The sequence below is a fragment of the Syngnathus floridae genome, chromosome 4 (assembly GCF_059516105.1).
Source record: "Syngnathus floridae isolate MCC-2025c chromosome 4, RoL_Sflo_1.0, whole genome shotgun sequence".
In the NCBI taxonomy this organism is placed as follows: Eukaryota; Metazoa; Chordata; class Actinopteri; order Syngnathiformes; family Syngnathidae; genus Syngnathus; species Syngnathus floridae.
The window spans coordinates 15,721,654-15,743,347 of record NC_142416.1 but is presented as its reverse complement, the minus strand read 5'-3'; the positions used below and the strand labels follow the sequence as shown (position 1 = coordinate 15,743,347).

At 41.7% G+C, this 21,694-nt stretch overlaps 1 protein-coding gene across 3 annotated transcripts in view; it reads right to left on the bottom strand.

The window, feature by feature from the left end:
- The window catches only part of LOC148399409 (receptor-type tyrosine-protein phosphatase delta-like), a 143,367-nt gene that overhangs the window by 38,774 nt on the left and 82,899 nt on the right, over window positions 1-21,694 (bottom strand). For all 3 annotated transcript variants that reach the window (XM_088373937.1, XM_088373938.1, XM_088373939.1), the window contains 3 exons: window positions 13,370-13,519; window positions 4,110-4,255; window positions 2,948-3,089 (listed from right to left, as the gene is read on the bottom strand). In XM_088373937.1, coding sequence (XP_088230063.1) covers window positions 2,948-3,089; window positions 4,110-4,255; window positions 13,370-13,454 — 373 coding nt within the window. In that variant the 5' untranslated portion in view covers window positions 13,455-13,519. The remainder of the gene's footprint in view (window positions 1-2,947; window positions 3,090-4,109; window positions 4,256-13,369; window positions 13,520-21,694) is intronic.

Genomic DNA, 21,694 nt, shown 5'->3' with positions numbered 1-21,694 from the left:
GCAGTAAATTCCTGCCCTTCTGGCAACATTCAACTTGTACCGTATTTTCCGCACTATAAAGTGCACCGGATTATAAGGCACACCTTCAATGAATGGCCCATTTTAAAACTTTGTCCATATATAAGGCTCACCGGATTATAAAGCGCATAGAATGAATAACTCAACGTTGCTCAAACGTTAATGCAATCACAATATAGTAACACTCGAAATAGTGAAAACAATAATATATCAATAACTCAATGATGCTCAAACGTTAATCTCACACAACACACAAATTAAACACGTAAAGCTTATTTTAATAAATTAGTCCTCATCCACAAATCCATATTGGTCCATATATAAGGCGCACCGGATTATAAGGCGCACTGTTGGCTTTTGAGAAAATTGGAGGTTTTTAGGTGCGCCTTATAGTGTGGAAAATATGGTAACATAAAATTCAGGAATAATGATTGGAACACCGTCTGGGTCATCATCTGTATCGGGTGGAGCTAAAGCGAGCGCTGTCCGCTAATTGGACACGTTTCGACATTTTAATGATTTATAGTCACTTCCAGGAGCTCCTCGCCACCCCAAAAGCAAGATTTGTCCTTAGATGAAAAACAGTGTCCCCTCGTAACAGTTATTTTTGTTTTGCTTGGAAAAAAAAAAGTCCTACACAAGGAAAAGCGAGGACATGTATCACACAAGCTATTTGTCATCCATCATCGGGACAAGTGGAAAGTGACACCAAAGTCTTTTCAGGCTAACGCTGCTGCTCGTTGAGATCAGAGCGGACGAGTAACCCAACGCTCCTGTGTTGACGAAGCCTCCCACTGTTTCATTTGGATGTGCTCTCGTTCGAGTGTTTCCACTGAGCTTAGTCCAGATAATTTCACAGCTCATAGGCAAAGCTAGTCTCACAGTCATGGGAACTGCTTCGCAAACTGCTGCATCTGCTTTATAGGAGATCCAAAATGAAATGTGCGCACATTTGCTCGCTACATTTGTCAACTATAAAAATGAAAAACCGCCAGTGTAGGAACAAAAGCTTCAGAAGGGCCCAAGTGTAATACGTTCTCCTGACTGTGTTGACCATTCATGACACCTTAAACGCCATGTGGGTGGGTTTATGCAATAAAATAAACGCCTGATTATCAAATTTCATCTCAATAAGTTTGACAACAGCAATACTTCATGATGTTGAATTTGTCTTTGACATTTTAGCACGCCCACGGGATTGAAAGATCTTAGGAGGGACTGTTGAATTTACAATACGCGGTGCAAAGGTCATTCCAATATATTTGACTTGTCAAGTTACACGTGGCTAGTTGAAATATTTTACTACCGGATCGCCGGCAATGTTGAGTAGAAATTGGAGTCTTCCAATCTTGTCATTAATTAGATTACAACATATTTCAGAGTTTGATTGTGAATAGAAACCTTGACTCATGAAAAAAAAAAAGTGTGTATTTTGATCATAAGCTTCATTTGACTGTACCGTATTAAAAAGCCCTTTTGTTTGTTTAGTTTTAATTTTCTGGGTGTGTCACTAGGTGACGATGGAAGAACGGTTAAAACATTTTGAAGCTCATTTTGAAGCTCTTTCATCAGTTATTTATGAATGAATGAATGAATGAATGAATGAATGAATGAATATAACCAACCTGGACTTAGCCAGCCATCAATTTAGGCGTTTACTGTTTTTGTTTTATCAATTTAATTTATACACTTTGTATGCGGCCATAGTTGTTTTAAAAGTATTCTATAAATACATTTCAGCTGGATTTCAGCAAACAAAAATAAATTAATTTCGCAATTTTGAACACTTCCTTTAGGATTACATTTGATATGTTCTTGCAGCAGTCAGCAACATGCAGACTTTATAAATAAATACTCTACAAGGGCATCCTACTGCTCTCCATTATTATTTCAGCCTTTGCCAATCACAGCCATTACGGAAGGCCAAGATTTCTGGACTGGACTGGTGTTAATCCTCAATAATTAAGCCGGCTGACCTTAGCATTACCACCCTCCTGTCAGACACTCCATCGCTGGACATAGGGTGGGGTCACATGACTGACACATCTGTGCCTCTGTGTGTGCGTGTGTGTCGGTGCTGACGTTTTGGGCAATTAGCAGTTCCCATGTGGCTTCACCCAAAACAACAACAAAAAAACAACTAACAAAGTATAACCATCTTTGACAGAGGATAATCATTTGCGCTTGTGGGTGTGCGTAAACGTGATTGAGCAGTTACTGTGCAGAAGAAGAGGGGACGCGTTCCCTTGATGGGGAACGTGACGCAGATGTGCATGCGTCAGTGGTCGCACATACACACAAGATGCAAAGAGCCATCTGACGTGAATAATTTAGATGTTGTGTGGAAGAGCATGTGGAGCGAGAGATCAGAGTAAAGCAAGGTAAGAGCCGTTCAGATAAAAAAAAACATACGTAGATTCTGTGGATAGTACTTGAGGAAGAAAAGCGAGAGATGAGAGGATAGAAACAATAGGCTGCTCGTCCTTTCCCCCCCATAAGCGCGGACTATAAAGGCAGCCGGTGTGATTATCCACACTTGAGCGGCTTCACTCGCTAAGACACTCTTGAGCTTCCGACTACCGGTGCATAATGTTCTCCTAATGGACTCCACTAACACTAACATCACCATCTGCATTAATGGACTGCTGCTAACACTAACAAAAGCACCGAGTGCAGCCTTTACACACTTATTGACTTCTAAAGAGACCCCCTCTTCCGAGCTTTCAGCTTTGTCAGCATTAATATTTCTAATTTACAATCTATGAGTACAAGAATGGAAATGAAAAGTATAACTCACTATAGTCTGAATTCTAAGTAAGGTCCAGGTGAGGGATGTGGGTTACGTTAGAAGAAATAAAAGCCTTTGGATTTCGAATGTTGTGTTTGGCAAATGGAGGCGAAGTCAGCTGGTTTGTGTGATGGCACTGACCTCTTAGCACGCTTAGCCGGGTGGAGGCCGTGAGCTCTCCTGCCGAGTTAGAGGCGTGGCATTCGTAAATCGCCTCATCTCTGGGGGTCCGGAGAGGCTGGATTCTCAGGACTGAGCCAGACCCGTCGTCAAATTCAATCACCTGCGTAAAAGATAACATATGATGTTGGATAAGTCGTAGTTGGGACATGTCAAGCGTTTCGACCAGTCTGGAAATACATTTTGCATTTCTCGAACTTCAAGATTTTACGCCAACCAACTTTGGCCCGAGCGTAATGACTAAAGAAGTTCAAAAATCTCCAATGTCATTTTCCTACAATGTGTACGGGATTTATAATACCTTTTGGTGGACTGCACTTGGATTAAAATACCCTTGAATATGATTAGTGCATGCTATGTGAGAGATCAGGATTTTGAATTCTCAGAAAGCTTTCGCTGACTGTAATCCAATAAATCATACATCCCTGTAGTCACTCCCAATGAACAGGACAAGCTCAACAATATACGCTCGGGTTTTGTATTCCCGATTAAAAAGGAAAACATCTCTGTCCTTCAATCACAACCAAGTTGATAGAAGGGAGGTAAATAGACTTATCATGCTTCGAAAGCGCCTTGACCTCTGAGTGACACTGAGGAGGCGGATTCAGCATGTCCTTCTGAGGTTGACTTGCAAGGGAAGCTAAGGTTAAAGCCTATGGGAAACTAATAATCATTTCTGAATCCCTCATACTGTCAACCAAAGCGAAAGAGTATGACAGTGTTCTTTTTAAAAAAAACAACAACAACAATTTGAATATCAGACCAGTATAAGACTGGGAATTTTTGAAACAGCTTTTGTGCAGTATTAATGGATCTCATTAAATCGTGCAGGAGTCGCTAAGGACGTTCTGTATATTTAACTATATGGGTTATTGTTAAACACTTTTTGAAAGGGTTGGTTGGCGGAACGTGCTTTTCTAAAAGTCTCAATGAACTGCCAAGTCCTGCTTCTGTTTCAGTCAAATCAAAAAGGATTTCTCACCAATCTCCATTTTATTCCAAAGCAAACAAAATTACTTTTCTTCTTCATGAAAAAAAAACCACCTACAGCATTTTGAGCAATATTGTTCTCGTTGGATGAAATACAAAGAAAATGTCAATATTTAGGGCCTTGGGCTCCTACCTCAAATCTCTGATTGCTGACTTTTTTGCCTTTCTTGTTCCACACAATCTTGGGCTGCGGCTCGCCGGCGGCCTGGCACACGAACGATGCCACGCCGCCTTGGACTCCTGTCTGGTCTTCTGGGGTTCGGGTAAATCGTGGAGGGGCTGTGTGAAAAGAAACATGGAAAAAGTCAACACGAGTGTGTGATCGAACGAGGGCAGTTTTGATTTATGCAACTCGGTATGCATTACCACACCGAGCGTATTTACACATAGCTGCATCCTTTAGTGGATTATTGTATTTTTAAAATGCACTCAGGCACCAAATATACCGACATACTACTGATGTACTGCAATAATCTTTCATTTACGCATCTGCAGCACTTACTGAACGACTGCGCTAATAAAAAGAGAGATGAAGGCCATTTAAATCGGCGCATGCCATGATTCAGTCAGTCCCGCTTCTTCAGATGTAAAAGATCCCATGAGTCATGAAAATAGTTGGAAATTGTCAATGTTTTAAGAGTGTAAACTGATTCCGGCAGTTCCCCTACGACCGCTAACGAAAGCGTGTGGCCCATTTCTGCAAGTGTCTTATTTATTTTTCTGCGTTGACGTTCCACTGTGTTCCGCCATGTTCTTCTCTTTGCCTCTGCACCACCAAAGAAGCTTAATATTTCTGTGCCATAAAGGATTTATGAAGACTTACTTCTGACATGACCACTAAAGCCTCCTCATTCGAGGGACGCCAACAATATCATAACCACTGCCTTGGCGGGATTGTGACATCACGACATCAGAAAGATTCGGCACGTCAGTCACGGCACGTCATCGGCCGCTCGCCTAATGGCATTCCCGCCAAACCAGAAAATCCCTACTTAAGGGCTTAGTGCCAACTGCCCTGACAAAGGGAGAGGAATTGCTTTTTGCTGTTTCAAAAGGAAGGAGGCAGAGTGGCTAAGCTTCGCAGGGAGTGCTGGAAGCATGGGGGGGACGGAATGGGAGAATGGCTGAGATAAAGGGAGAGATGAGCCAGACAGATGGAGAGGAGAGTCAAGGCGGAGAGCGTTTGGCTACTCCAAGTGGCAAACCAGACGAGTGAGGAGGAAAATGACGACTGCTCAGTCATCTGCTTCAGAGTCAACTACTGAACTTGCAGCCAGTTAGCATAGCGAGACAAGGATGCAAACTGGACCATTTTTGACTTCAGAATTTGAACATGTTCAAATTTTATTCCATTTTTTTTCCCAAAAAGTGAGATGGAACACTATGGGGCTTCATTTGCAGGAATGAAAGCAAACTTGATTGCTCACGCCTACCAAACATGCAACACTGCTGCAAAGTTCATGCATATGAATGTTGGCTTAAGCATATACAATTTGATTTATTAAACCTGAGATGGTTTGTGCTTGATGATTTTGGGACGTGGATTAGTCCAATTTTTTTTTCAATTTAATTTGTAATACTATTTTGGTTTTCATCTTTTACTAACACCCATTTCATCACTTTAAATGTCCATTTTGAAAAGCATCAGGGCAAAACAAATACACGGTATGGTTGTAGATTTTAGTGTTGCTGAAATTACTTTTTTTTTGGCATTTGAAAACCGATGCACACAGAGTTAGTGTGGTTGCTGTAATATTCGTGCAGTTCCTAGCAACACAAGCCCATTTTTTCCAGTATGATATTCTCAATTCTGTCATTATACAAGCACCATTAAGCCACCACGCTGGGTTTCAAGAAACTGCCCAATCCATCTCTAATTCAAAATTTACAGACTCATCTCAAACAACAGATTGACTCGGTAGGGCAAAAAAAAATAAAAATGGTGAGCTGCAGCCCCAAGCAGCGTAGCCAGCGTGCAAACTGTGCATTAATTTCCCGGGACGCATGAGCCAGTGAGCAAATGTGCACGCTCCCATCTGAGAGGTACCGAACGAGGGAGAAGCGAAAGGATGAGGAGCGGTAGAGTCGCCCTCTTAATCCTTTTGCTAATCTCTCCCCCACAAAACAAATGAAAAGTGTAAAGCCAGTCGAGGCAGACTATAAAGAACGGCAGATCTTTCACTTCATTTTTTTCTTTTTATCCCTCATCCCACTTGCCTTCATTCAAATACTCAAGCTCATGTGATTGTTCGAGTCTCTCCTCCTCTCAAAGGTTGCTTTTCCAAGAGTGTGCACTCGATTCTTCGTCCGCCCTATCATGTCTTCCCTGCTCTGCAGCTGCTACCTCTTTCATCCTCCTCCTCGTTACTCTTTCTTCATCTCCTCCCTCCATCTCTGGGGTGTTATGTAAGTCCTCCTGTCACACTGACTGACTTAATGAGGGGAGGGGGTGTGCAACCGTATGCTCTTCTCTTGTCTCAATTCAGCCTTCCAATTTCACTTCCCTCCACCCCACTCTTTGTTTACCATCGTCTTCATTTCACATCACTTATCGTCTTTTTCTCTCATTCCGTAAGCGATCACGTCTCAAGCCGAGCGATGGAATTCACCATGTACGTATTTCAACCATGTCAAATGAGTGGTTGGCATGACAAGCCAAAACTTGAAAGAGGAAGTTCGAGGTTTCGCAGTGATAATCTATCTCCTCGGTTTGACCCAAGATGGAAATGAGGGGGAAATTACTGAGTGGTACCGCAGCAAGAGATTTAGATGGAATTAGACGGTGCCAATCTTCCCCTCTCCGTGTGTGTGTGCGCATGTGTGTATTTTTGTATGTGCTCAATGTTCTGCTGGAGGCAGGATGGCCTACATAAAGGTCGGCATATAGTGGGATCTGATCTACACAGCAGATGGCAGGGATTACAGAGTCAGCGCCTGACACCGGACAACTTTTTTAAGTTCAAATGTGTGTAAACCTTGATCCCAAGGTAGAAACTTCTCATTTGCTACTACTACTGAATTTAAGACCAAATACAAGTACTGTAATTTTGTTTTTTCGCTTTAAAAATTATCCAAAACTGTTCGCCTCATTTACTCGATTCCTTACATTATGCAATTGACAACTGACAATTCACCATTGAGGATATATCTTCATTTGCTCTTTCCTTGTAAGTAGCTAAAAAAAAAACAGCCACTGCATTAAAGCCGAGTACAATGTGATGTGGCTGTGTCTTCCTTATAGCTGTTTTTCGGTTTTCTAATTCAGTAAACTGTGACAAATGTAACATTTGGATCAACTCTCTGTGAGATAACCTGCACACTGCGCAGGGACGATAAAGGTTCCGCATTGTAGCGCTTCCAAAAAGACCAAGAACAAGATTAATTTAAGCTAAGGGCAATGTGTACAAAGATTATGTAACTGAAAAATACTTTCTTATCCCAAAGGGCCACGGCTTGGGAGTTGCAGATAGAACCATAAAACCTGCATGGTGTGTGTGATATACAAGAACATGAAGATAAAGGTAAGTGAAAAAAGGCGGACCAAAGGCGGGAGCTTCCTATGGAAATATTCACGCCGCAGTATTTGTTGGAACACGGCTGGTAGACGAGGCAGGCCATTCGGAAGTTTGCCCAGTGGTTCCTGGCAGGGTTCTATTGGGGTTATAACTTCTGGATGCCTCCCTGGTGAGCTGTTCCGGCCATGTCCACTGAGCAGAAAATGAAAACACGTCGCTATTTGTTGAGGCTGCCCTAGTGTCCTCTCTGTGGAATTGGACAAGGTGGCCAGGCATTCTTCTGGGAATCCCTTATTAGACTGCTTCGCCCTCGACCCAGACATGGATAAGGAGAGGAACCTGGATCATCTGACAGATGGGTGAAGAACTTTGATAGATGAAGGGCCAGACATGCCACTTGGTAATTAGAATTCTAGCCGACCCCTACTGACTTAGGCAGACTGGTCTGATTGCCGGTCATGTATGGGTGGAGGGGGGCGAACAACGTATTAGGAGTAAATAAATCCCAGGCCAGATGCACAAGTGTCACTACCAAGGACCTGCCAATCAATGCATTATTCTAAAATCAAACAATACTCACTCCCTGTTTTAATATAATATAAAAAAAACAGCAGGTGCATCTTTACGAAAACACTTTGTGTTTTCTTGTCCGAGTCACTTTGCAAATCTGGCTCAAAAAGGCAGAGAGTCCTATCCAAACAAATCAGATCAATGGCTCCAGTAGCGTAAAATCGACCCAAGCTGCCTGAGCTGGTTTGTAACAAAGCTACAAATTGAACATTAGAAATTTTCACTTTGGAGAATATAGTCAAGCATTTAATTCTCGTGCATTATATGAAGGAGCTGCAGTGTCCAAACATTTAGAGTTGCTTATCCAGAATGTGTGCTAGTTGTTACTGCTTATAGGTTGAATACTGGATCATCCCTCAGAGGACGAGGGGGGGATAATTGGTTATTGAACTTCCTGATCAGGTCGATACCAGTCACATCCTCATGCTTGGACAAGATCCTTGTTTCCGTTTTAAGTGGAAGTTAAATAGCATTTGGGACTTGTTATGTCTCTGCGATGGATGTTATGATTCCATCTGAAAAGTCTGCTTTAGATGCAAGTGCAACTTGCCAAGCATCTGTGCCTTCGCCTCACGTTTGTACGTGTGCGTTCTCGTCGATCGTTAAGCATGTAATGAGTCATTTAGAAGCCTTGCCAGGGAAGATCCCGCTGCACTGGGCTGCATGTGGTGGTGGGCGGTTAGCGGATGACTCCGCAAATGAGAAGTGAGTCAGGCTTGTCAGACAAGTTGAGGAATGAGGCCAAAAGTGGAGCTGGAGCCATGACCATGATAGTGGGCCTCAAGAGTGGGCGGGAGGCTAGCCAGAAGCGTAACATATTAACATCAAGCCGACACATTAAGAGCAAATTATCAGCTGCTTGCATTCGTCCTAGAAATGAAATTGGATGGCTGAAGCCATTAAACAGGGAGAGACAAATATTGTCCCCGAGCAGTGGTAAATGCTCTGAAAAACATTTGTCAAAACATTCCATTTGGGCAGTGAAAATAAATTCGTACACTGCTAGGAAATTTGGTCGAATTTTTGATACATTTTAAATGAAAGATTTTGGACTGTGATTTTTGCTGCGTCTCAAAATAATGCAGAATAATTTTGAACACAATTAGCTTCAAATGTATCTGCTTGTTTGCACGCATATTTGTACAACTTCCAGTTGACGTAGCAATAATCACATTAACAATGGTATAAATAACACAACCCCGCTACTGCTGGTAGTAATGTCCATGTACTAATTAGCATGCCGCTGTAACTGCCCCTGGGTCCGGCAAGTGCCAAATTAATCAGGGTTAATTTGTTAGAAACTAAAGGGGAGGAATTAATCAAATGGGGTTTTCTTTTCCACTACATAGGTCATTAGAAGCACATCGGCTGGCCTGCTGGGTACACAACTTTATTGGGTCACTGGTGGCTTCCCATAAAGAAGAACTGAGGAGTTTGTGGTCAGAGCGAATTACTCACGCACAGGCGCCCCGACTAAGCTAAGCTAACGCTTAGTGGGGCTCGGCACAGAAAGGTGCACCTGCTAAGATAACCGTGAGCTAGCATCAGTCAGTTCCTTTTACTCATGGCTGAATGCACGCCTATGCTGGCTGCAAGCAGACACAGCAACTTTGCTCAAACATCTTTTCAATATTTATGTTCAAGTTCTCAACATGGACTGTTCTGTCCAGGCTGTCAGTTTTACCCTCAGGGCCATCTACGAAAAACAAACAAAATAAATGCTAAATGAGTTCAGAAATTCTTATCAAGATAGACAATTACGGCAAACTGTTGTCGATTATGTTACAAGTAGAAGTGAAATAGGATTAGGGTTAAGGTCTAAAGTAGCAATGACAACCATATTAACCCTAACCCTAACCCTAACCCAAAACACAGCATTTTGATTATCATCAATTAAAAACAAGATTTCTTGGTTTGGTATATTTATTGCATTGTATGTATTGTCTGTATCAGAAATGTGCAATACATCTCAATCACAGAACGATAGCTCAAACATGGGCATTCATCTAATCCCCGAGGGCAGGACCCTGTGATCTGTGTGACCCCGATGGTCTTTATCTATCAGCCAAGAGGACGCTTCCATGTAACAAGATACTTATTGCAATCTAATCTTGTGTCTACTGGAAAGGCTACACGTGTTCATGTACGGAATACTCCAAACATACTCACTGGAACTCAATCATATGTCGTTAAAAGCGACAAGAGAGAGCATTGACATGCCGATGCATTTAGTTGATCATTTGATTAATGAAATATCAGCGGGAGTATAATCTATATGTACACTTATTGGCTTTTGAAATATTGAAAAATGTACTTAAAACATGACCTATACAATTTTATTTGAGACTCCTATATGATTTTTTTTTGTCTTGAAATGGAGCCACATAATTGTTCTGTAGTCCAAAAAACACGTTTTCTAAATCGGACCACTGAACAAAGTGCTTTAGGGATAAGAGCGTCACAAACTCACAGGCCACCTCAGAAGTCTCCTGTCAAAGCGGCTATTATTTGCTGTTTCACTCGAGGGCTCCTCAGCTTTGGCAGGTAATGGTTCAGTCACTGTGGACAACTGACCCCGAAACCTTGCAGCTCCCGGTCAACCGTCGCGTCATCGTCTACTGGTTGTCTGCTTGAATGTTGACAGCTCAATCTGCCACTATGAGTGCATAACTGTATTTTGGCATTGGTATGGTTGATGTAGAAAACATAGAGCATATTATATAAGCTGTAGTTATATTTATATATAATACAAATAATGTAGAAATGGATAGTTTGGGGATGAGAAAGTGGCTGGTTCAAGTCCTGATGTGATCGAACATATAAAAAGTCTGTGGTATGTTTACTTGTGCAGCTGGCATTCGATTTTTGACTATCCAAAGTTGTTTCCACTTTTAGCCTTTGGAGTCTACTTGCAAAGGGGCCAAAATAACTCGGCAATATATACTTGAAAGGGAGCATTTTTTTTTCTTTCTGTCATAGTTCCAGCCGACAGTGGCACAACAGGTTGTTTGTGACACAAAATAGGGTGAGAAGAAATAACAATGTGTGTTCATTGTATCCTGAACGACAGACGGAGAGATGGTGTTTCGCACAAAGGGCATCTCGCCACGTACATGGTGCAGTGGCCTAGTTTGCGACGGGATCAGGGCATTACTCTTAATCCACCAGATAGATGACATTTGCATACATGCGCCGGCAAATACACGGAGAAATCCAAAATGTGGGGGGAAGTGAAAAAGGCAAAGTAAAATGACTAAATGTGTAAAGGGCGGGGACAAAAGTATAGCTGCATTCCAACATGCAATTGGTGCACACATATGGTGCAGTGTCATGCAATGTTTCCGCAGGATGCACTTCCATCTGATTGCATCTTAATACCCTTAGCCCAAGAGAATATACGAGTGTGGCTCGTGGACCAAGAATGTGACGGCGCTCGCAAAGGTGAGCAAAAGATTAAGATCCTACACAGCTTGTATTTACATTTTGTCACGGAGCGTTTAACATTTCCAAAACTTGTCAACACAAGCATTCCAGTAATGACAGTCTATGCCTCAACTCTCAAACCAGCCTCAGAGCCTCGGCTGTTGATATTAAAGGAGGCATTACACGTCACACACAGTGAGATTAAAGAGATGAGAGAAAGCCCCAAGTCTCTGCTCTTCCTATCTCAGTACATTATGAGGATGTGACATGAAGCCAGTATGGAGCAGTGAAGAAAGTCAAAGCGAATGAGAGGGAGAGAAAAGGAGACTAAGTACAAATGCTTCTTCTCCAGCCCTCACGAAGGAAGTCTGGGACCATCATCGTTTTGATGGATGATTGGACCGTTACAGGCCGACCTGGCAACTTACACATGGGACTAAAAGGGCAGACGGCTGAGAGGAAAACAAGACATCTTGTTGATGGGTGTGCTTTTACTGTGCTCCGCCTGACCGTGCAATCCTAAAACTGGAGAAAATTTCTTTAATCCGATCAGAGTTCGGATTAAAATTATGATCGGGTGCACTGTTTTCACGGACACAAAAAAATCTGATTCGGGATGGAACAAATCATTTTGTCACTTCCAATGGCGATGAACTAAATTGCATACAATAAATACTTATTTGCGATTCACTATTGATTTCAGAAATGGAATTGCACTATACGGATTTTATAAATCGAACACACGCATTTCCGACATGAAACCAAATAAACCAAATTGGATTCAGCACAATTATAAAACTAGACTGCCTTTAATTCTAACAAACCACAACGTTTGTGTACTTAGCTGTCACTATCATCCGTGGTTTATTTACACAAACAGAACCTGTAGACACAATCATTCCTGATGCCAAAGATAATTCCCAGGTGTTCACTTATCCATTTCTCTCTTCCCAAACAGTCTTCTCATCATCCATCTTTGTCCTTCTATTTTTATTACACCTTTTAAGAGTCCCTCACTTGGTCATGGCAATTTGTCATCCGTGGTTTCAACCCAAATCAGTCAATCCGTCTCATGGCTAATGTTACGAGAGAGGAACCTCACAGCTAATTTTCAACCTGACATTGTGACATCGTGTCTACCAAAGCGTCGCCTGGAGGCAATGCATGTTTTCAAGCAGTGCATCTCTTTTTATGATTGCTTTCGGCTTGTAACATTTGTACTTTACAGAATACTGGTGTACTCATTTCGGGGAATGGATTTGGAAACTTTGGTTTGGATTATTTTTAAAGAAAAGAAAATGTGTCAACAAATTTTAAATAAATTTCTATTAACACTCTCTTTGGAAACCTTAGGATAATGATACTTCACATTTTAACCATAATTTTAAAATGAAGTGTATGTAAAATTAGAGGCAAGGAAGTTGGCAGATCAAATCTGAGGATTATTTTTTTTTTGCCCTGGAAGATGAATAACTTGAGTTTGCATGTAAACATCACATTCTAATATTTGAACATGGAAACATGCATGAAGCTAATAACTACATTGCCGAATCAAAAAAAAAAAGCATGTTGGTCGTACATGAGCATATTTGCCATAGTCACGGATCTCTTCCAAACACACAGTCGCAACGCAATAACACAAGCGGCGGCGAAATTATCTGATCTGCCATATGTGGTCTGATTATCCATGCCAAGTCATACCAGGGCTGGACAAAAACAGCTGGCCTCGCATCAAGCCAGCTTGCCAACACGTACAGATAAACACACACTTGAATGGTGCAGATGCAATATCAGAAAAAAAATAAAGGCCAGATTTATACATATGCATTTTTTGACAGGCGGCATCCGTGAGCCAACATTGGGAGTGTGTCGTGAATGCACTCACAGTCAGCATCGGCGAAGAAAAGGAAACTGAGGAGGATCAGACCCGGACTGGCAGAGTGCATTGTTGGGTATTTCGACACATGCATGCTGTATCCTCCGTGAGCTCACTGCCTCACTGTACAACAGGACGATGGAGACAAGTCCTCACAACCTGCGTGGGAGAGACACAAAGAAAAGAATGCACTCATTAGGATTGTTCTAGAAAGCTTAAATTTGGACGCATAAAGGGAGCACGTACACACATATACACACATATATATACACACACACGCACAGATTTTCGAATATGTGTGATTTCCCTCCAGGCCTCACACTCCAGTTATGCAGCTGCCTTCTTCATTTTCGTACTTTCTCAGGACCTTACATCGCTCGAGGTGTGTGCACGCCTCTGTATGTGCGTGTGCGAAATATCCACTGAATTCAACCGACAAGCAACATTCTGCTTCAAAACATCACTCAGGAAGCTCGGAAAAATCTTCAATTTGTCGGTGCCGGGTTTGTTTGCTTCACAAGCCGTATAAGAATTTTGGTCAAAACAATGTGATTGATAAAAAGGAACAGGATGGAGAGTGGGAGGGGATGCAAGATGGCAAGGAGACAGATTACAATCTTTATTTTCTTTATTGCTTCTTCAAGCTCGAAACAAGACCTGCTTTTTTTTTAATCATCCTTTTCATCAGCCGTCCTTATTCCATGTTGCCATAACCATATATTTTTTTCTTCCATCACATATTTAAACGTCTCTATGCCGTCTTCTCTATCTCATCATCCTTCAATCAGTCAGTCTCTGTCTGTCTCCGTCCACGATCAGCAGTCGCCCGCGAACGTCTGGCATCAGTCGAGACGGGCGACGTTTTGAGCGTCGCAAAACTCACAGCTCAAATCGTATGACACGATCAGACATGACGGATGAGTGTTGCTCTCCAAAACACGACAGCATTGAAGTGAGAGTGCAGAAAAAAAATATATATCTTGATTTATTCATGTTTATGTATTTTGCCCCTCAGTAATGTATGAGTTGCTACATTTGTATGCATGAGCCAGTTGTTGTTTGCACTGAACTGTAACAATAGTGTAAAAATATACTTTTGCAGGCAGCCGAGTGTCATGTCTATTGTCTCCCACCTGCATCCAACACACACTCGAGTTTATGGCAATGTGACTCCAAAATCGGCCATCATATTCAGCAACTGTCTAAATTCTACCCAGTCCTCTACAAGCTTTCTGATTAAAAAAATGAGAGACAGGGGAGAGATCAGAGCAGGAGCCTAAATCGCTCGACAGCCCCCCCTCCTCCCTGCAAGCCAAAGCAACAAACTACTAAACCCAGACTGGATTTTCCATTAGGTTTGCTAGGAAACAATTGCTTTGGGACAAGCTAGATCCCTCCCTACACAGATTGAGTCATCCTGGATTGGAGTACTACGACACTATGACAGCTGAATTATGATGGTGCATGGTCACAGACATGCATTTGTGTTTTGTTTCCGAATTAGCCGTAACAGCACTGTACGTAAATAAAATAAAATGACATAAAATAACATTAAAAAGAAAAAATAATAGAAGAAATAAAATCAATAAATGAGTCTGAATGACTAATTGAGAAAAAGGGACTCTAAATTGTTTTTCCAAAACTACTTTTCAAAAGTAAACTTGACAAAAGCAATTCCATGGAATAAACGCCAGGGTTGTTAGAAATACTCTGATTATTCGCTGTCATTTGTAGTATGTCTATTTTCTCTAATTACAGTCGCGATTATCTTCTTCAAAATGAAAGCAGACATTACAAAAGATCTTTGTGTTTGTGTGTGTGGCCACTAATCACGCCGGCTGATTTAATGTCACTGGAAAAGTCTGCATTATTTAGTATCTCACTTCACAGCGTGTCACGTTAATTAAAGAGCTTGAGATAACAGCGAGCGAGAGACAAATGGAACGAAGGGAGAGAAACGGCGAGAGAGCAGAGTCGACGGGAAATGGCAAACAGGAAAGACAAAGAGCCAATGTGAGCTTGAAAGAAGATAGAAAAAGAAGAAAAGAGAGAATCAGACAGGTAGTCTGTGTGGTTGTTGTTGTTGTTCATTACTGAAGGCCTAAGCTTGCGGATCGCAGTCTTGGTCAGACATTCACTTCATCCTTATCACTAAATCATAGAGTATATAGTCTGTCTGGAAATGTCAGATTTATTTCCTGGGGAGTGTGGATGACAAGAATATCACCATAGGTCCGCAAAATATATATTTTTTCAATCCCTCCAAATTCTTCGGGAAATGCCAAAAAATATTTATTATATGTACGTATTTGTAGAAGTTTCTCCTCATATACTGTTAAGATCCGAGATGATCATCGGTGATCAATCACAAGCTGCCAAACCAGAGCATATTGGATTTAGATTTCCGTTTAGTGGTACAAGATTACAATTCCGTAAGTGCAATTAAAAACGACTTAAAAAAGCAACAACTAAAAAAGCAGGATAAAGAAACAGAAAGCGTGGGCAGATGATTGGAAGCCGATTGGGACGAGATTGAGAAAACGACGGCGCCGCGCAGCCGCAACGGAGGCTGACAAAGATAGAGATGCAGACAAAAGGCTGATCCTGAAAAGCGTAGCTTAAGGCAAAGTGTGCGCCGTGGAAAAACAACACTCAGTCTCATAATTTGATTTGCTGTAGCGAAGCTGAGACAGCGAATGCAATTAGACACACTCATTAATTTGTGCAATTCGCCATGTTGGAACAGTGGCTGACTGACAGAAATGTCTGGTGACAATTTGGATTTGTTGCATCACAGCAGGACATAATAATAATAAATGAAAACCATTATGGAAATTGAAAATAATGGACATTTTAAAATATCATCATTGGTTGCCGTGGTAACAGACTGATGTGATTTTTGAAGTAACTACTAGATCGACTTGGCTGAAACTTGTTATGCACAAACTATTGTTTGCAACTGCGAAGTTTAGCGCTACACAAATTTTATGAGTAGTTATAAACATGCCGATGACGGATAGTACGGATGCCGATGTGTGCGCTTGGTGCATGCTGATTGCTGATAACCTGTCATCTCCCTTGACAACCCCCCCCCCCCCCCACACACACACACACTGAGATAGACTTTGAGCATCCCCTGAGCGAGTCAAGACCCAAGCATTGATCTTTCGAGGCACACAAGCCAATGTCAAAGTCTGTGGGGATGTCAGCTGATTACATCACCTCGTGACAGCTTTTAATTGCCTCCATGCAGGGGTGACTTACTTTCTCTTTTCACCCACAGCAAGCAAACCACTGCATTGCTCTCTTCGCCTCAGGTGGGTTGAACTGTCAGGTATATATAGAATGTCTGGCTGCTTGGACAAACGGGCTCTTTCAAAAATAATGATGTGAAGAGGAGATAGTCTGACCAAGCTGGGAGGGAATAACTGAATTTTAAGGGTTGATAATATTTAAGTTACTAAATTGCTGATGTGATGCCAAGTTATTGTGTATATTAAAGAGTATCACGATTCAAAGGATTTATGAAGGGCTTATCAGGAAAGTGTTGTTTGTTTTGACTGCCATGGCATCAAACAACCAATGTATAATGTATGATAATGCATTCTCTCTCATCACAGCCACCAATGAATGAAAAGAAAAAAAAAAAGCAGCAGCAGTGATTACATCCTGATTTTGCTGGCTTCACTTGACACCTGAAGTGCACAAATCCACTTCAAAGCTAGATGAAATAGAAATCTGACCTTCAAATGTGAGATTTAGTTGGCTTGTAATGATGCTGTAGGACATCATCATCCATTGCCATGTCAACGTGGGCCCATAACATGTTATTCCCGATCACCCATGATATTGAACTCCGCATTTACTTGCGTGCGGGTCATTTCAGCTCACTTTGCCAACAGGTGGTTACAATGGTTACAACATCAATGGCATAGACATATAAACAACAATATATTATACGGAACAAATAAATTCAAATTTCAAGACCGGTTGAGAGAATCTGGATAATAACACATCGTGCACCCAATCATCTTTCATGGCACTATTTGTTCATTTCTTTTCTCCCGTTACGACATCATGAGACATCTCAACTTTCCCTTTGACCAAAAGTTCACAAGGTTTAATTAAATATAGCTTCAGCATGTTGCAATTTCTCCTATTTTGAAAGAAGCGGTTTTCCCTGAGAGACGAAGGTCTTGAAAACTCACAGAAGTCATTTGAGCCTTGCTTTCAGCACAGTGGCGAAAACAAGAAATCAATAGGACAAAATGAGAGGAGAGGAAGGGAAAATGTGATTGATTGAGAGTGGGATTCAGGCTGTCTGCTATTACTCAACTTATCACTTCCTCTGCATCCTTCTTCCCCTCTTGTTGTTCTATTCAACCATTTCCAGTCTTACTCATTTCCTCCTTGCGCTTGATACGTACATTTCCATCTCTAAAGGCACACACAAACCATGAAATCACCGTCATTCTTTGCCGTCTGCTATTTGCATACTAGTGCTTGTCACTGGTGGCTTCCATAACAGATGGATGCTGTTGATTGGATTGTCCCTGATGATGTCGCAGACAAGCCAAAGAGAGAAAGAAGGCATCCTTTCACTGGAGAAGAAGCGGTGCTAAATGATACAATAAAAAACGCTGCCTTTAGACAATTGCCGATTGACAAAGTATCCCGAGCGTTTAGAACACATTGATCCATCTCTATTAGCAGCTGTGCGTTACATCACGATTTAGCCGGCTGGTGCCGCCAATTGTCCCATTCTAATGATAAAGTGTCCCCGCTGTTGCGTCTCAAGAGCAGCGCTCAAAGAAACGAAAAAGTGCCCGCTAAGCGGAATGGTGAAATTGGCTAATCGAAGGTTTAAGCCAGCTGTGACTAACAGGCCCACGCTGGGCCTCCACTGGGCCATCTCTGGCGGAAGGGAAAGGAGAGAATTGGTGAGAAAGAGAGAGAGAGCGGGCGAGGGAGGAAGAGTAAAGTTGAGTGGATTAGCAGGAGGTGGGGAGACGACAACATGTAATTACCTATTTACCCAGCTTTCAGCGGAGACCTCTTTGAAGGCTAATTGAGCATTAGTGTGAGCCTCGTAAATGACAGAGCGAGGGCATGGACGGAGGAAGTGAGAGAGCGATGATGGACGAGCACCAGCGCAGGGGCAAAGAGGCCAAAAAAGACTAAATTGAGATGAAGGGTGTCGTGAGAGGGAATGACACAGACATAAGACAGCACAAGACAAAAAAGGGAGGAGTTGAGGAAAAGTATTTGCTGATGTCAAACTTTGGAGCGGTAGGATGCTATTTAATGCAAATAGTACAAAAGTGCAAAGGCAACAAAAAGCACTTTTTCAAGGACAAATAATAAAAGTTGTTATCACTTGAAACGCTAAATGGTGTGCTACAGTGTCTTTTTCCCAGACACTGCATGTCTTCTTTTTTAGTTTCAGCTTCACATTTCTTAACAGTGGAGAACCCACACACTCATTGGGTCTTTAGAATTTGTTGTCAAACATTACACACTACTAGTGATTAGTTCTAGTAAACGGATTATCATTACTATCATTAATAATAATAAGAATATATTTTTTATTTTTTAAATTAATTCATTTTTATTAATTAATTATGTGAGACTGATTTGTGGCAATAAAATGGTTATTATTTGAGAAAAGACAAGTTTAAAGTAGGCCTATTAAATTGATTATTATGTTTTGTGGTTGTGTTATCAACGTGTTGCCATTGTATTGAGAATAATGGTCACCCCAAGGCAGTGCTTTTCAATTATTTTCTGTTATGCCCCCCCACGAAGAAGAAAATATTTCACCCCCAACTCTCAGTGATTATAAATAGTATCATTTGTCTATAAAATTGTAATAAGTACAGCTCCGCATAACATTGTATTCTAATTACAATTATGTTCTCTGGGGTCACACTTACCCCCCCATTCCCCCCTCTGACATGCACACACGATTTGAGAAAGATTGCCCCAGGAAAAAACAAATTTAACTGTACTGTTTGTGGAATGCAAAATCATGCAAAAAGTGGGTTTATTTATTGCAGGCGCAACACTGTAACATCACACAGATCGTTGTGTGACGTATTATTTATGTTTATGAGTTAAGTTATTATACACAGCTCACTTATAAGTAGGGATGGGCCACTACAGATAACAAGTATGGTGTCCGACTCATTTTAATGTATCGAGGTCTCGCGGATGCTGTCGATACCATCTACCAATACGAAAAAGCAGTTTGATACATTGGTAAATCATCTGCGTCAGATGGAAATGTCTTCCCAATTTGTTGTTATTGTGTCAAGTGAAATTTAATATTTCAAAAGTACTAGAGGTATTTAGTATCAGTGTGTATTCAAAGAGTGATTACTCGCATTGGACTGAATTTTTTTTGAAAGTATAGAATGAGAAAAACAAAAATTATTCGGATACAGTATGTACAGCAAAATCAAGTATATTTTGTGTGAACCTGCACATGTGAGTATTGTCCACATGCATGTGTGCATCTCATTGTGGTGCAACACATTTCCTGTAGCCCACAGCTGCATACGGCGGTGGCACGCCTTTCGTGCTGGGAGGAAAACGGCCCATCTGAGGCACTCACCTATGTAATGTGTTTTATTACATGGATGGATGGAGGGTCGGATGGAGCTACAGTATGGATGGATGAGCATGCTGTACGGCGACGGTGCCACAGCTCCGTCCCGACTCTTTGAGCCAGCGGCACGTCCACAAACGTACACACACAAACCTGCACACACACCCTTGCGATCAAGATGGCTAGCTGACCTCCACGAGCAGGTGGGATACAGCAGTAATAATTTACTGGCCTTGAGCGGATTCCGCGTCAAATAAAATATGGATTTGCTGGTGCCCAGAAGCGGGCTAACCCTTCAATAACTGAGCCTTTTATCCACATGCTGCTCTCTTTATATACCATCGAGTCCATACCTTCCTAAAGAAACCGAGCCACTCGTTCCTTTCGAAAATGCCACACATGACATCATCCACATCATAATAACCGAAAGAGCCTCACAGGAAGACGATGTCAGACATGATCCTCTATTTCCCTTCCTGAATTCCAAGGCACACCGCAAGTTAAGCGAGTGTCAAAGTTGAAACCATGAAGAGCGTCTGTGTCAGAATACTGAGTTACGTTCGCTCCATGCCACTTGAAAAAAGGCGATTCATGTGGTGTGAGCCGAACGCAACCCAGCTTCTCTCTGATGCAAGCTCAGAATAACCAGAGGAATGTTTACACATCTGGATGAAAAACAAGACGCACTCCAAACACTCAGACGCAATGGATCTGACAAGTCCATTGAAAATAAAGTCAGCTAACCAGTACTACGTATTGGTAACACTCACCCCGTCCCCATGAAGGTCACGGGAGAGGCAGTGGACAATTGAGTCCAAAAATACACTTCTTGATCAATCTTCTCCAATGACATGTTATCACGACTGAAAGAGAAGGATGAGGTTACATAACCTTTTTCCCCACCATTGATTTTGGCCAGCCGCACGCTGAGAGTACACAAGCAAGATTCCAAATAACATGAAGGGGATTGCAAATAGGAGATCCGCTGACAGATTTCAAAAGATTTCACACTCTCGCTTATCAAACCCGAAACAAGCATATCGCCCCGAGGAGAAGTTACGATTTTGTACAAATTTGAGTTTGATTTTTGACATTATTAATACGAACACGTCTTTGCTGTTAAGTCATGGCAGATGAACATTATTTGGCGATGTGTCTGCTGCGTGTAATTCAGTCGCTTGCTGATGAAGTTCTGCCTCCACAAGATTTAAAATACATAGCTGTTCTCCCAATAATCATGGCGACGGAAGTCCAATCCAAGGATGGGGAGGGGATCAGTGGCTCATTAGCATGATAAAGGAAATTGAACTGATTTGAACAGCGCTGTAATTCTTGATGCTTGGGAAACTAAATCTGCTTTGAATTAACGTCGACTTTAAAAGATTGTCCCGTTCGTAAACGGCTTACATAGGCAACTGTTGAGGAAGAACATGGAAAATTGTTTGTATACGTTAACAAGTGTGGCTTTACAAATGTCAGTGTCGTAGTGCATTTAGGACATTTTTTTTCTGGTTTTGGTTGGACTCTTTGAACTGTGTGTGAAACTTTCCATAACACGAGCCTCTTGAGTGGAGCACAGGCTAAACATCACATTTTCCACTGCTGCTTGCTTTATATGGATATGGAGTGGCATAGCTTTTAAGGACAGCGGGATAGAAAGGAAGAGTGAGTGAGAACCCACATCCCTTCTAGCTCAATAATTAAGACTATGGACAATAAATACGTAA